This window comes from Xyrauchen texanus, chromosome 39, assembly GCF_025860055.1.
Source record: "Xyrauchen texanus isolate HMW12.3.18 chromosome 39, RBS_HiC_50CHRs, whole genome shotgun sequence".
In the NCBI taxonomy this organism is placed as follows: domain Eukaryota; kingdom Metazoa; phylum Chordata; class Actinopteri; order Cypriniformes; family Catostomidae; genus Xyrauchen; species Xyrauchen texanus.
The window spans coordinates 12,044,696-12,060,133 of record NC_068314.1 but is presented as its reverse complement, the minus strand read 5'-3'; the positions used below and the strand labels follow the sequence as shown (position 1 = coordinate 12,060,133).

At 42.1% G+C, this 15,438-nt stretch overlaps 1 protein-coding gene across 1 annotated transcript in view; it reads left to right on the top strand.

The window, feature by feature from the left end:
- rargb (retinoic acid receptor, gamma b) overlaps window positions 1–15,438 on the top strand; it is a 101,535-nt gene that overhangs the window by 75,745 nt on the left and 10,352 nt on the right. The window contains exons 5-7 of the mRNA XM_052111012.1: window positions 10,882–11,058; window positions 11,296–11,500; window positions 11,631–11,789. Of these exons, the coding sequence (XP_051966972.1) occupies window positions 10,882–11,058; window positions 11,296–11,500; window positions 11,631–11,789 (541 nt within the window). The remainder of the gene's footprint in view (window positions 1–10,881; window positions 11,059–11,295; window positions 11,501–11,630; window positions 11,790–15,438) is intronic.

Genomic DNA, 15,438 nt, shown 5'->3' with positions numbered 1-15,438 from the left:
AGGGATTTTTGATATATCGAACACAACACCACCATGGCGAAGCTATAAAATAATGTAAAAAATGGAATAAGGAAATGTCTCATATCTTCTGCATGCAAAAAATTTAAAATGATGACCAAACTTTAGCTGTTGCAATGTAACCGATTACATTGTGACAACCGGAAAAGTGACATTCCTGTATTCATTGGCACAACGTAACTTTGGAATGGAAACTTTGGACAGTCCGTCATTACGATGTTGTGGCAACATCGAACAACAATAGTTGTTTGTTGGTTACCAGTTGGTAATCATTGCTTTTAATGATTATTCTATAGGTGAACACGCAATAGTCTAACCTAATTTATGTCCTTATTTTCCCAACATAATTTAAAGGTGTAACACTTAAAGATGGGAAAGGAGGAAGTTGGGAACGGCTTGACAAACAAATAGACATTTTAATAACACTTTTCAATGTCCAAAGAAATAAAAAAATGCACTGCTTTTCAGCCTGCTGCGTCAAATCATATCGATATTCAGACAAGCGGACAAGCTTTGTACATCTCTCTCCTGTCTGGTGCTTAGTGATGGGTCGTTCATGAACGATTCGTTCATTTTGAATGAATCTTTTATGTGCCTCAAAAGAACGAGTAGTCTCAGAGTGATTTGTTAATTTTGTGGTGGCCGCTCCATTCATCTACTACGTGAAAACCGCATAGGCGCCTGTGGCAGCGGGGGCGTGGTCAAGCGCCCGTCCGGGAGAGAAAAGCGGTAAGGGCGCTTACACCTGAGCTAAATTAAGCCTAACACCTGTGTCTAATTGCAGTAGCGTGAGGAGAGTGGATAAAAGCCAGCAGCCACAGAGCATCGAGAGAGAGAGCCCGACAACAAGGCCAAGAATACTTGTGTTACATGTATAAATTAAGATTAAAAAGAAAGCTTACCCCTTAAGCTGACGCCTGCTTCTGTCCCTTCCTTTGACCGTTTCACACTGCTTACGCCACTGCCTATCTAGACGATATCATTATTTATAGCAATGATTGGCAGCGGCACATGCAACATCTGAGGGCCGTCCTGAGGTCGCTGTGGCGGGCGGGGCTCACGGCAAACCCGAAAAAGTGTGCTGTTGGGCGTGTGGAGGTACGGTATCTGGGGTTCCACTTGGGACATGGCCAGGTGCGTCCCCAAATTGACAAGACCGCGGCGATTGCGACTTGCCCTAGACCCAAGACCAAAAAGGGGGTGAGGCAGTTCCTGGGGCTGGCTGGCTATTACAGACGTGCCTAATTATTCGGATGTCACCAGCCCGCTGACTGACCTCACTAAAAAGGGGGCTCCAGATCCGGTCCAATGGTCGGAGCAGTGCCAACAGGCATTTACACAGATTAAAGCTGCACTTTGTGGGGGGCCGCTTTTGCATGCACCTGACTTCTCTCTCCCTTTTGTATTACAGAAGGACGCTTCAGACAGAGGGCTGGGGGCCGTACTCTCGCAGGTGGTGGAGGGAGAGGAGCGCCCGGTGCTGTACATTAGCCGGAAGCTCTCCTTGAGGGAGACCAAGTACAGCACCGTAGAGAAGGTCTGGCCATCAAGTGGGCGGTCCTCACGCTCCGATACTACCTGCTGGGGCGGGCCTTCACCCTCTGCTCGGATCATGCCCCACTGCAGTGGCTCCACCGCATGAAAGATACTAACGCCCGGATCACCCGTTGGTATCTGGCACTCCAGCCTTTTAAGTTCAAGGTGGTCCACAGACCGGGGGTGCAGATGGCTGCCGCTGACTTCCTCTCCAGAAATGGGGGGGGGAGTGGTAGGCAGGCCAGATGACGCCCCGGCCTGAGTCGGGCGGTGGGGGTATGTGGCAGCGGGGGCGTGGTCACAGCGCTAACAGCGCTGTACAGGAAACATAAATGATTAGTTCACCTCTCGAGTCTTCTGGTCAGAGTCATTCGTTCTTTTGTCATGTGACAGCCGTATACAGATTCCAGAGGTGAACTAATCTTCCTGTTTCTCATAATTTGTCCTTGGCTGCATTATAATTTTTTTTCCTTTTTGGGACTAAAATCAATATGGGTAAATTACTTCTGTGCTCATTAAACTCTACCTAGACCAACTTAATACTTAATACATTGAATTAAATTAGTTAATTTAAAGCAATTTTAGGGATATATAAAAATGGTAAATTACTTAATTACAATCTAATCTTCAGATCTACATATTTTTTTAATTAATATTTATATTAAATTATATAAAAAATTAATCAGTTATCAATAAAACAAAAAAAAATAACAATTAAAAATTTATATATATTAATTTTTAATTGTAATTTTGTTTTGTTTGATATACTGTGGTTGTGTGTTATCTTTCCGGCCTCGTTCTGCCCTGATACTGCTCGGCCATGCCCTGCTTGCAACAATATAGACAGACAGACAGACAGACAGACAGACAGACAGACAGACAGACAGACAGATAGATAGATAGATAGATAGATAGCAGAGGTGTAATGCTTCAAATTTGTTTTGTACCATGGTTTAAGGGACACTGTTTCGGTATGGTTCGGTATTTGTTTATTTACAGAAAAATAAATATTACTGCCAAACCCAAAATAAATATATTCTATTTGGTAACAGAGACTTCCAAGAGATTTGAACTCTCTACAAATTACTATTGTTTTACAACAGTAAATGGTATTTGTAGTAAAATCATAGTAACCACAAAATTAACATAGTTTTTGTCATGGTTACAATACTATAGTAAAATCACCACCTGGTTACTAAAAGGAGTAATGGGAACCTTGGGCACATAGCCCGGTTGGGGTCTCAAGACCACATGGGAGTATGCCGTACCGAACTCCAGGCATGTATTGCCGACACAGAATGCCTGCATTCCTCAGAATTCCACAGGATCCCTCAACAATGTAAGTGAATAGGCATCTAAAGAAAGATTGTTAGATTCATCAGCCAATCAGATTTATTTATTTGTTCTTGTGGGTGTGGTCTTTAGGATATGTCCCAGTCAAGGCCATGGACGCAATCACGCTATAAGTGATATAAGTAAATTGAAAGTGAAGAGCGCAAGATATTTCTGACGAGTCAGCTGAAACTACGGCGTCTTATTCATTGTGAAACTGTTTTCTTAATATTATGAATCACACTGAAGGCCTAGACTTATGCACAGGCCACGGCTGTATATGGCCATATACCAGATTTAAATATCAGACAATATAATAATGGCAACAGGTCTAATTATTGAATCCTCATTTGTGCTTTTATCTTACAGATTTATTGTATGTCTATTTTAAATTACTTAGAAAATTATAATACAAAAATAATTAATGTTCTAAATGTATGCTATTTTTGTGTGCATTTTGTTTTTTGTTGTTGCTAACTACATATTCAGTTATTATGCACTAAAATATTTACATGTAATTGCATTTAAAATGTAATTACCAGAATTACAGAGGTATATAATGATCAATTGTGAGTTTTAACTGCAAAAATCCCCCAAAATGCAGCAAATTGCATTGCAAAATTTGAGAAAAGCATTAGCAAATTCAGCCATTTTGTAATTCCAGCTAGCAAAACTACACCGTAATTTGATGACCTAGTTGTGTTAATTTAACTGATTTTGTTGTATGTTGTTACAACTGAAAAAGTGATTCCTGTATTCGTTGCCTCAACATAACTTTTTAATGGTACCTGTTAGGAATCAGACAAGGGCAAACAAGGAGTGAGGATCTACATGCAGTTGATTTAATGGAATAACAAAAGGTGAACAGGATAACTCAAAATAACAAAACTACACAGGGAACAAATAAAACATCCACGAGGGGAACACAAAATATAAACACAAGAAACATCCACGGAGAGCAAGGCAGGACCAGGCGGAGCTGTAGAAAGCGGAGACGTGGAAGTCTCTGGAAACGAAGTCGTGGAAGGCTGTGGAGTTGAAGCCGTGGAAGGCTGTGGAGTTGAAGCCGTGGAAGGCTGTGGAGGCGGAGCCCTGGGAGGCTCGAGAGGCGCTGGCTCTGGGACGGTCGAGGCTTCAGGCGCTGGCTCACTGACGGTCGAGGCTGCAGGCGCTGGCTCACTGACGGTTGGGGCTGCAGGCGCTGGCTCACTGACGGTCGGGGCTGCAGGCGCTGGCTCACTGACGGTCGGGGCTGCAGGCGCTGGCTCACTGACGGTCGGGGCTGCAGGCGCTGGCTCACTGAAGGTCGGGGCTGCAGGCGCTGGCTCACTGACGGTCGGGGCTGCAGGCGCTGGCTCATTGAACGTCGAAGGCAAAGCCATGGGAGGTTCTGTGGACGGGGACATGGAAGGCGGAGGCTGGAGAGCAGAAGCCTTTCCTCTTCTCCTCCTCCGGACGGACGAGGCTGAGCATGCTGGTTCTGGGGCGGATGAGGCTGGCAACGCTGGCTGGGATGAAAGAGGCTGGCAATGCTGGCTCTGGAACGGACATGACGTCCAGCGCGTTGGCCGTGGCAGGCGTGGGCATTGGCTCGTTGGCCTTGGCAGGCGCGGAGGGACGAGCCATGGAAGGCTGGGGGGTGACCACCGTGGGAGGAGAGGTGAAGTCCTCTTCCTCAACACCTATGGTGAACGGTGAGCCGCTAACTCACAGTGTCTCCTCCACGAAGTCTAGGAGCGCCCAACGAGGGGTCGCCAGTGGCAACAAGTCCCTTAATGAGTCGTTGAGGTTTCCCCTGAAGAATGCCACCAAGGAGTACTCGGGGAAGTCCGCCACATTTGCCAGCTCCAGAAACTCCCGACTGTGATCCTCCACTGGGTGGTCCTCCTGCTTGAGGCAGAGAAGCCTGTAGTTCGCCTGGTGAACTGCTAGATCCATTTTGTGGTTGGTTGTTCTGTTATGGCAAGAAGGCGGAGGCAGACGGGGAGTTTGGATCTACACGTAGGTTTATTGAACAATGATGAAAATAAACAGAGAGGAACAAAGCAAACAACCACGATGGGAAAACTGAAAATATAAACACGAGAAATATCCACGGAGAGCAAAGCAGGACCACAGTCAAGGACAACCATTACATTTAACAACCAACCAAGACTGAACAAACAACAGGGCTTAAATACAAAAAGACTAATGACACACAGGTGAGAACAATGAAGTGCATTGGCTGTGATGAGGGCAGGGAATTATGGGAAGTGTAGTCCAGAACAGATGACAGGGGATAAACACAGGGCAGACAACAGGGGATCGTGACAGGTACCAGTCCGTCATGATGATGTTGTGGATCAATAGTGTCACAGGGGGGCAAAGGACCCAAAAGCAGAGATGACAGTTCAATGGTTTTATCAAAAAAGTTCTCAATGTCAAGATAAGGCGTATCTGGCACCAGCTGCAGATGGCTGAAATCTAGTGAGCCAGAACCATGACAAATAGTTGGGCTAGTGAAGGGTGTGTTCGTATGATAAGTGTTTGCTTTGTGGAAGTCAGGAACAATCCGAAGAGAGTTGAAGCTGGTGTGTTGTGAGGCAAAGCCCAGATGATATCGTCCCCAAGATGTGGGCAGAGGAAGAGGAATCTTCCTCCACATGAACTAGGCAAAGAAGATAACCACAACTCTACAGAGGGGCAACCGACAAACACACGAGCATGCTCCAACTACACAAGACAGCACAGTTAACATGACAGTGAACAATAAATGGGCAAATAATGAGTTGACACACAAGGAATAAGTAGATAGTGCAATCAGTGTGAAGCAGATGTAACGGGTGAGTAAATTATTGCTGTGATCAGCATCTCCCCGAGATTGATTCCCATGAAAACGCTAATCGCGTGCTGGCTCCACCTGTGAGACCTGAGGGAGAGAGAAAAACAAACAACACTATAAGCCGGCACAAATGCCAGAACCATTACAAATAGTTGCTTGTTGGTAACCAGTTGGTAATTTATGCTTTGAATAATTATTATATGGGTGAAAATGCAGTATTCTAACCTAATTTATGTCCTCATTTGTCCAACATGAATTTAGAGGCAACTTAAACAGTTGTGCGTATGCATAATAATGCAGACTCAATGTTAATGTACTTCATTTATTTTGACAATGAACAGAGGAAAAAAAATGCATCAACAGAATTGCCACAAATTTGTAAGCCTAAATGACTTATGTGCTCATTTTAAAATCTACTTAGACTATCTTAACACCTAATGCCATGAATTACATTTGTTAATTTACATTAAAGCTTTTTTATGAATAAGTAAATATGGTAAATAACTTAATTACAATATAATCTTTAGATCTACATATTTTTTTTTCAATAAATAATATGATTAAATTATGGCAAAGATGTCAAATTAATCAGTTTTTATATAAAAAAAAATCTTAGATTCTCTTAGATAGGCTATTGTGGGTCACTGTCATAGTGCCACCAACTAGCAGCAAGAAGTGTGGCACTTTTTACAGACTTTGGAATAGCACTCCCATTTTTACCTGAATTGCTTCAAACTTGTTTAAAATAATGTCATTTAATGCTGATTTGAAATTGGTAAGGATTTATTTATATCTTTTATAATGTTGCCATGGCAACAGATTGAATGTTATGATTCCTTTCTTTATATATTAGGTGTTTTGAGTCACTTGGAATGCTTATATTTACATGACATTTGGCACACACATCAGAGTTGTTAACCATTAGGGCTGGAAGTTGGTATAACTTGGGCGTGCTTGGTCTGATCAGGTTCAAATTGTGCATGGTTACCAATGGGCCATTCCTGATTACACCAACATAGCAATTATGAGGCATATTCTGTATTCTAGTGCCCGACTGATTTATCAACCACACTTCTAGCGCACTCCAACTCCATTAGCCTTTCACGGTTATATCAGTATCGGCATATGTGTTTACCGTTATGCGCAGATATGAAAACCTTTTTTCAGAACATAAAATGCCGAAAACAATGCTAAAATTTGTGTCATAACATAGTTTGTCCAGCAGAGCGTGCTCCGTCTCCACTGTTTACAGATCTGAGCTGAAGGTGGTTCTGCAGACAGAGTGGAGTTAAGCGGTGCAGAGTTAAGCATGTCTTCTCTTTAAGCTGCTTACTAGTTTGTGAAATACATAAGTTAATAAACAATGACTCCATCATTTTCCCATTTTAATATAACTAATATAACATTAACCCTGTCCCTGACAACCATGTCACTCATGTTTATCTCATCTGTCTGCTTTGTTCGCCAGCTATAGTTTTTCAGTGCAGTCAGTAACGAAGCAGATTGAAAGGTAAGCAGAGCATCTTTTTGCAGCTCAGCAGACAATGGTGCAGTGGTGGATTGTGTCTGTTGAGTGTTGATTTCATGCTACGTTGTTACCTAGTTGGGGAGATGGAATGCTAGAAAGTACATCAAGTCCATCTTTTACTCTCCATGACAGCGAGCTTATAGCTAACTAGCAAACCACGTAGCTACTTCCACACCTTGCCAGCTGAGTAAATGCTAATGTGTAAATATGTATTCACCAAACTATTTTATTTAGGATTCGCAGTTTGGTACCCCCTTCAACCAAACAGTTCCAGTCATTGCATTTACAAAATGTAATATTTAAAAGTTTCCCCTTAACTTGTATAGCAGAAAACGGAGTAACACTGTTCCCCTTCTGTCACTCACTCGACGTTGTGCCGAATTAAGTGACAAAAGGGGTCTTCCTAGGGAGCCTCGCGTACCTCTGAACTTGAGAAAAGGCCAATGAGAAATAGGCAGACAGAATTTGCATATCCCGCCCCCGGACATACGGGTATAATGGGAAGTGGGCGTGCATCTGTCAGTCAGATTTTTTCTTCAGAGCCGAGCGGTTGTGCAACAGCAAGCTGGGTTCACCACTGTTCCACTCACCTCTACTGGTAAGAAGCACTGCTGTTGGATCTTATGGCGCATCCACGCCCCCTTGTGTAAAGCGGAAGAGGTTTACCCAGTTTCCCTACTTTTGAGCATATTTCAGTCATTAAGTGATAGCGGGGAACTCTTGCTAAGTGTACGCAATCTATTCAATATTTCCACAAAAGAGTCTTTTTGTCTAACAATGATTGTTAATTCTGACAGTGCAAATGTGCTGTTCCACAAATTCAATGGAAAATACAATTAGTTTTCCTCTCACATGTGGCAATTGGAAAATATCTCCCACAGCAATTATACTAACTTTACCAAATGGAGAGTGGTCACCTGTCTGTTTTATTTGTCTAAGCCTACCATGGACATAGGTTAGTAGGCTGTGGAAATATTATCTATAATCAGTATATGCAAGTCACTAAATACCACACGCATTGTGTGTAAGGCAATTTTACATCTATCCTGATTGTAAATGTACTATGGATGGTCTTGGCACCCAAGTTGAAAGCAGCAATTCCAGTAGGTGCTGTCAATATAACAGAAACTTTCTCTGTTTCAGTTGCAATTTGGAACAATAATCTGGTCGCTTCATAATGAATAGCTCTGATTAAATGTGACTTTCCTGTTCTTGCAACCCCAGTAACAAATCCATGGAAAGGCTCTGGCTTTATACCTCTAACTTTCTCTAAGGATCACTGCCTTGATAGAAATTATTTTTTTGTTTGGAGTTCAGAGTAGATTGAGAGCATCTGATCTACAGAATTGTGAATGGATTTTTGATGTCTCAAACGGTGTCTCCATGGTGACATGATAAATTAACAAAAAGATTATGTAGTGTGATATACATAAATACTGACCCGTATGTTTGGCGTTGACAGCTGATCACATTGATGTATCTACTGTGGGTCATGGTCGTAGTGCCACCAACTGGCGGAAGGAAGTGTAGCCCTTTTAACAGACTTTGAAATATCCCTTTAATGTTTACCTGAATTGCATAAAACATTTTTAGAATAATGTCAAGACAGTGCAGATTTAAAATTCTGAAGGGATTCTTGAAATCTTAAATACTGTTGCCATTGCAACACATTAAAATGTATTATTCCTTTTTATGTATATTCACATGATTTTCAGGTACTTGGCATGCTTGAATTTTCATGATATTTGGCACACACATCAGAGTTGTCAGCCATTAGGCCTGGGCAAAGGTTAACACATGGGCATGGCTGGGGAGCTCTGTAGTGCCACATTTTGACAAAAGTGGTGGGGTCAGTTTCTTCTACGGTCACCAAACTTGCTACATATATAGTACGGGCAGAGTACCACAAACTAAAAGCAGGAAGTAAGGCAATTTTAACTTTGAAATTGCCCTCTTGTGTTTACGTGAATTTCTTCAAAATTATTTTGAATAATTTCAAGACACTGCTGATGCAAAGTTGTAAAGGGATATTTTGATATCTTAAATAATGTTGCCATGGCAACCAATTAATTGTTATTATTCCTTTCTTCCTATATTTTGGTCCTTTTGTGGCACTTGGGATGCTTTAAATTTCATGACATATTGCACACACATCAGATTCGTCAGCCCTTAGGACCGGGCAAAAGTTCACACATGGGCATGTAGGCGGGCTCTGTAGCACCCCCTTTATATTGGGCATGTAACGGCGCCTCTATAGCACCCCCATTTTCACCTAGAATCACCAAAACTGTTAGATATATTGTTCTCATCATTTTTTGCAGGTCTTGTATAAAGTTGTTTCTCATGAACTGTCTTAATGATGTGCAATTTTATGGGTATTGTTTTCTTATTGACCTATTTTTTTGTTTAATTTTTGTTCACTTCCCACTTCATTCCCGGAACTACGAAGACGCCAGTGGGTAGAGACTGGTCTCCTGAGGAGAGGCGCACTCAAGTTTTAAAGACAGTGGTGATGACAGCTCTCTTGCTTGCACCAGGATAGGTACAGAGAAACATGGGTTAAAGATAACAGCCTCAACCAACCGCAGGGTAAATCTGCAAATATAGATGCAAAACTTTCCCTTAGGTGGTCTGGAGGCCATCCCCGTGAATACTCCCACCCCATCTGGATTTCTCAGGTGGCCGGCAAGCGGGAGAGCCCATGACATCGTTGATGACTTACATTAGGTGCCCGCATTCTCAACCACTGTCGCGGGTGAGCAAGAGACAGAAACAGTGGGTGTGGCATCAGACCTCAGAAAGGCATTTATTTAAAATGATAACAACATCCTTGTGGTGCATGGGGCTATGTGCAGGTAGGCTAGTGCATAGAGGGTAAGGTCCTGGTGCTAATGGGTGGCTCTTCTTGAGCGGATCAGCTTCCCTGGGCCTCAGTGCTTGAGGGGAATAGCAGCGCGGCATCCTGCCTGTCGGCCAAAACTCGTGCTCCAATCCCCGCTGTCACATTTAATTTGCACAGGCTGTCCGGGGTGTGGATCTGGCAATGCATCTAATTCACACCAGACCCTCCCTGCTCCATTCCTGGACCTATAAAGACACCAGCAGGTAGTGACCTCTCTTCTGCCCACTCCAGATGTGGGCCTGGCTGAAGAACGGCCCTCTGAATAGGTGGGGTGATGATGATCCACGGATGGGGTGTGTCGTTCCGTCACAAGTTAGAATTTATATACTGCGAAGATAAACTCGGACATCTGCCAAATGAACATCTGTGCACTGCAAGATGATAGCACAAATATGAATGTGTTTATATTTGTGTACTGGTCTCATGAAAAACATAATCAATGTCAAAACATCCATTGCTAAAATCTCATGTATGGCGAACATGTGCAAATTTGCATTATTAATATGACAGCTAATGTCGATGTGCTAGCAAAGGGACTGAAATCTGAACAGAAACAAATATGATCTGACTGCATAAAACCTGCAGTTTGAACAGACAGTCTAATAAATTGGATATGAGGGAAAATATATATTATCCCTGCAGTGTGAACAAAGACTTTAAGACATCTTTAATTTTCTTTAAATTTAAGGGGGAACTGTGCACAAGGTGTTGCTGATTTACCTACTGTTTTACTCTCTGCTTCAGAATTCCAGTGCAGATCACAGGGTTCAGCTGGATCTTGGATTGTGGGATAAGTTCAGTGAGCTCTCTACCAAGTGCATTATAAAGATTGTGGAGTTTGCAAAGCGCCTGCCTGGTTTTACCTCACTCACCATTGCAGACCAGATCACCTTACTGAAATCTGCCTGCCTCGATATACTAGTAAATACAATCAAAATCACTCAAATAATGTTAACTTTAAATGGTAAAAGATAAACAATAAAGTGTTAGTGTTAGTTCAATCTTTCAATTTGACATTTTACATGTATTTCCTTACCTTCTTACTATATATATATATACTGTATATTCTGTAAACTGAACTTTATATTATGTACAGTAATAATTCTTTCATCTTCTCATAATGCTGTCAAGTCATGCTTATTTTTATCATTCCTGCAGATGTTGCGGATTTGTACACGCTACACTCCAGAGCAGGACACTATGACCTTCTCAGACGGCCTGACCCTCAACAGAACACAGATGCACAACGCTGGGTTTGGTCCACTGACAGACCTGGTCTTTGCTTTTGCTGGGCAGCTTCTGCCTCTGGAGATGGATGATACAGAGACGGGGCTCCTTAGCGCCATCTGCCTCATCTGCGGAGGTACTGCAGTCTCTCATTTATTCATTAGTTTAATATACACTGAATTAAAAAAAGAACCAGATGACTAAATGTGACTTTGAGTGTGTTAATCTGACGTGACATGACTCTCTGTGATTGATTAAATGAGTAGACCGTATGGACCTGGAGGAACCTCATAAAGTGGATCAGCTGCAGGAGCCTCTGCTAGAGGCCTTAAAGATATACGCTCGCCGAAGACGCCCCAACAAACCTCACATGTTCCCACGAATGTTGATGAAGGTCACTGACCTCAGAGGAATGAGCACTAAAGGTAGACAGGGTCACAAATACACTCATTCATGCACTAAATATAAATTAAGTCAGCTGACATCTGGAGTGTGATGTAACTTGTGGGGTTATGTTTAAAAACACATAAGGTTATTTTCATTTATGACTGTGAATGGGCAGACAATGGCAGATTAGATTAGATTAGTGATTTTGTATTCAGAATTCAGTACTAGCGTTTAGTACTGTGTACTGTGCTGTATACACAGAGCAATGCTCTTTTTAATAGTATGTGAAACAGTATGATGCAATAAACATTTCAAACAGTAGTTTGTTATATTGTTGTCACATAACATTTATATTAAAAATATACATTTTTAATTTAGGAAATCGGAAATTAATGGTAATATCGCATAGCGGACACAACTTTGTGTAAAAAAAAGTCTTGAATGTTTTAAGTCTTATTAAGGAGTCTTATCAAATCAGTCAAGGAGATAATAATAAAGGTGGATATTATTACTTCTGGTTTATTCATCATATTGAAAATGGAAGGTTGAGTGCATTGCATTCTCATATTTAGTGTTGTTTGCGGAGAAAGCATCACTATTGTAATCTCACATACTTATAATTCTTCTTTTATTAGTGGTGCTTGCAAAGCCCGAAAAATAATAGGGATGCACCGAATATTCGGCCACCGAAAATTTTCGGCCGAAACTGGCCCAAAAGTGCATTTTCGGTTTTCGGCCGAAATACTTTTATCACCGAAACAATACGGCCGAAATGTTGTGATGACGCAAACAGACACCGCGACCTGCACGTGGTTGTCTGCGGTGTGGACGTATTTCAGTATATCTGAGAAAGACCCACGGACAGCGATTTGCAAAACATGTAATGCCGAAATTTCAAGAGGGGGTGCATCTGCAAAGACTTTCTCCACGTCGGGTTTAATTTATCACCTGAAATCCAAACATTACAATCGCTACCCTGAATATGAGAGGAACGCGGCACAGAAAAGGAAAACGCCTCCGAGCACGCCCACTCCGTCTGTGGCGGACGTTTTTGAAAAGGCAAGGAAGTTTCCCAGTGATGGTGTCAAGGCAAAGGGCATTACACAAAAGATTATGGAATGCATTGCCTTAGATGATCAGCCATTCTCTGTCGTAGAAGATGTGGGATTTCGTAGGCTGATCGAGCACATTGAGCCCCGTTATGTCATGCCGAGCAGACGACATTTCTCAGAGGTGTGTTTACCTGAGCTGTTTAATGTTGTTGCAACTCACGTCCATGAGCATATAGCTGCAGATATCTCAGCAATCAGTTTCACGTCAGACATATGGAGCTCAGACGTCAGCATTACCAGTATGCTCAGTCTAACCACACAATGGATATTCGCTGATTTCCAGCTGCAAAAGATTCTGCTCCATTCACAAGAGTTTCGAGGGTCACATACAGCAGCAGCCATTTCTGATGCATTCGCCAATATGTTCGACACCTGGCATATCGACAAATATAAAGCGCATGTCATTGTCAGTGACAATGCAAGAAATATGACAAAAGCGATAGAAGACAGCCAGCTGAAGGGAATACGGTGCATGGCCCACACACTACATCTTGCTGTGAATGAGGGCGTGTTGTCTCAACGCAGCGTAAAAGACGTACTGGCTATAGGCAGAAGAATTGTTGGCCACTTTAAACATTCTCAGCTGGCCTATTCCCGCTTGCAGTCTATGCAAGATCAGTTTGGAACACCAATTAAACGGTTCCAGCAAGACGTGAGTACTCGGTGGAACAGCACTTTTTACATGTTGCAAAGCCTCTTTGCGCAAAAGCGAGTCTTGGCTGCATATAGCGCAGACCACGAGCTCCTCGCGACATTCACTTCACATCAGCGGGTCTTAATAGAGAACATTCTCTCTCTTCTTGCCCCCTTTGAGCAGCTAACTAAAGAGATCAGCTCCTCTGATGGATCTGTAGCGGACGTTATTCCTTTAATTGCAGCACTAAAGCATCTCCTAAGCAAAGAGGTTGAGACGGACCACGGAGTGAAAACAATGAAAAGTAGCCTACACTCTTAGAGTCTGTCAGCACACGTTTCACTGAGATCTATTCGGATCCTCTGCACTTCATTGCGACTGTGCTTGATCCACGTTATAAAGACCATTACTTGGATGCGGAAATAAAGCAGCGCGCACGAGAGATGATCCAGGCCGCGATGCATGCGGAGAACCCGCGTGGAGACAGAGTCGGTGCAGAGCCCAGCGCAGGAGGTGGAGATCAGAGCGCAAAAAAAAAAGACTCGTCTCTCTGCATCAGATGAGGGGCATGCACCCTCGTTGTCTGATATGTTCACTGAAATCCTGCAAGAAAGTGCCTCAACTAATAAAAATAGGTAGGCTATTCTGTTCTTAGGCTACTATATATGTGACTCTATATCAGATTGTAGCCATATTTCTACTAGATATTTTTTTAATTTGATAAAAACATTTTATTTATGCACTGGCCCTATTTAAATACACTCTCTCAAATCTTTGTCAAATGTCAGGCAGATGACAAGCTCAACAGCTCAACAGCTAGATGGTTATCTGTCTGAAGTCCCCATCCCCAGAAGTGATAACCCTCTTGCCTACTGGAGAAGTAATCACGGCCGCTTTCCTGACCTGGCAAAGATGGCACGCAAGTACTTGTCTGCTCCATGCACAAGCACTGACAGCGAGAGACTGTTCAGTGCAGCAGCTCATGTTCTCGATGAGAAGAGGAACAGACTTCACTGTGATAAAGCAGAGAAGCTACTCTTCATCAAGAAAAACCAGCCACTTTACCTCAAGAAGTAGAATGGGCTTGTCTAGTGCTTAAATATTTATTATCCACTTTGCACATCTGCAATTCTTGGTGCATTTGTTCTACAGTTAACATATGGGCTATGGCAGTCTTTGTTTTGATACACTATTATGTTGAAGGCCTACAAATAAAATATTGTTGTATCTTTAAGCAGTTGCACTTGTTCTGAATGCACTTTCTTGTAGTCCTACAGAGAAAAAAATGTAAAATGCGCTTGACCTAAATGCACTTTGTTTTATGAGAGAACATTTCATTTTAAAACCTTTCTGCAGGCCAGTAGGCCTGTACATTATTATTTAATGTACACATGAGTGGGGTCAAGTTAAACATTTTAGTTTGAATTTTATTTTATACTGTGCATTGTTGCAATGTGCTAAATAAATATTTGCATAATTTGTAATTGATTTATTCTTTGAATATATTAATAAAATATTAATATATAAAATATTAATTTATGCAATTGCAATGCCTTGATTTTAGTAAAGTTAGTACAAAGTCATAGCCATAAATGCAATGGTACTAATAGGCATAATTTATTTCGGTGTTTCGGTTTTCGGCCTTGGTTTCCTCTTTTTCGGTTTTCGGTTTCGGCCAAGAATTTTCATTTCGGTGCATCCCTAAAAAATACCATAGACTTTGCATTGTGAAGAACTTTGATGGATCATATCTCTGGAACAGAACTTCATAGAGACATGTGGGTTGACTCATTTCATGTGGCATAGCAAGCAATTGTGGAGCATTACATGAGTTTGGGGGTAAGATGTAAACTGCCCCGTAGGCATACTATGGCCTGGTGCTGTGTCTGAAATCACCCACTCATTCACTATTTCCTAAATAGTGAATAGCTGTGAGTGCAC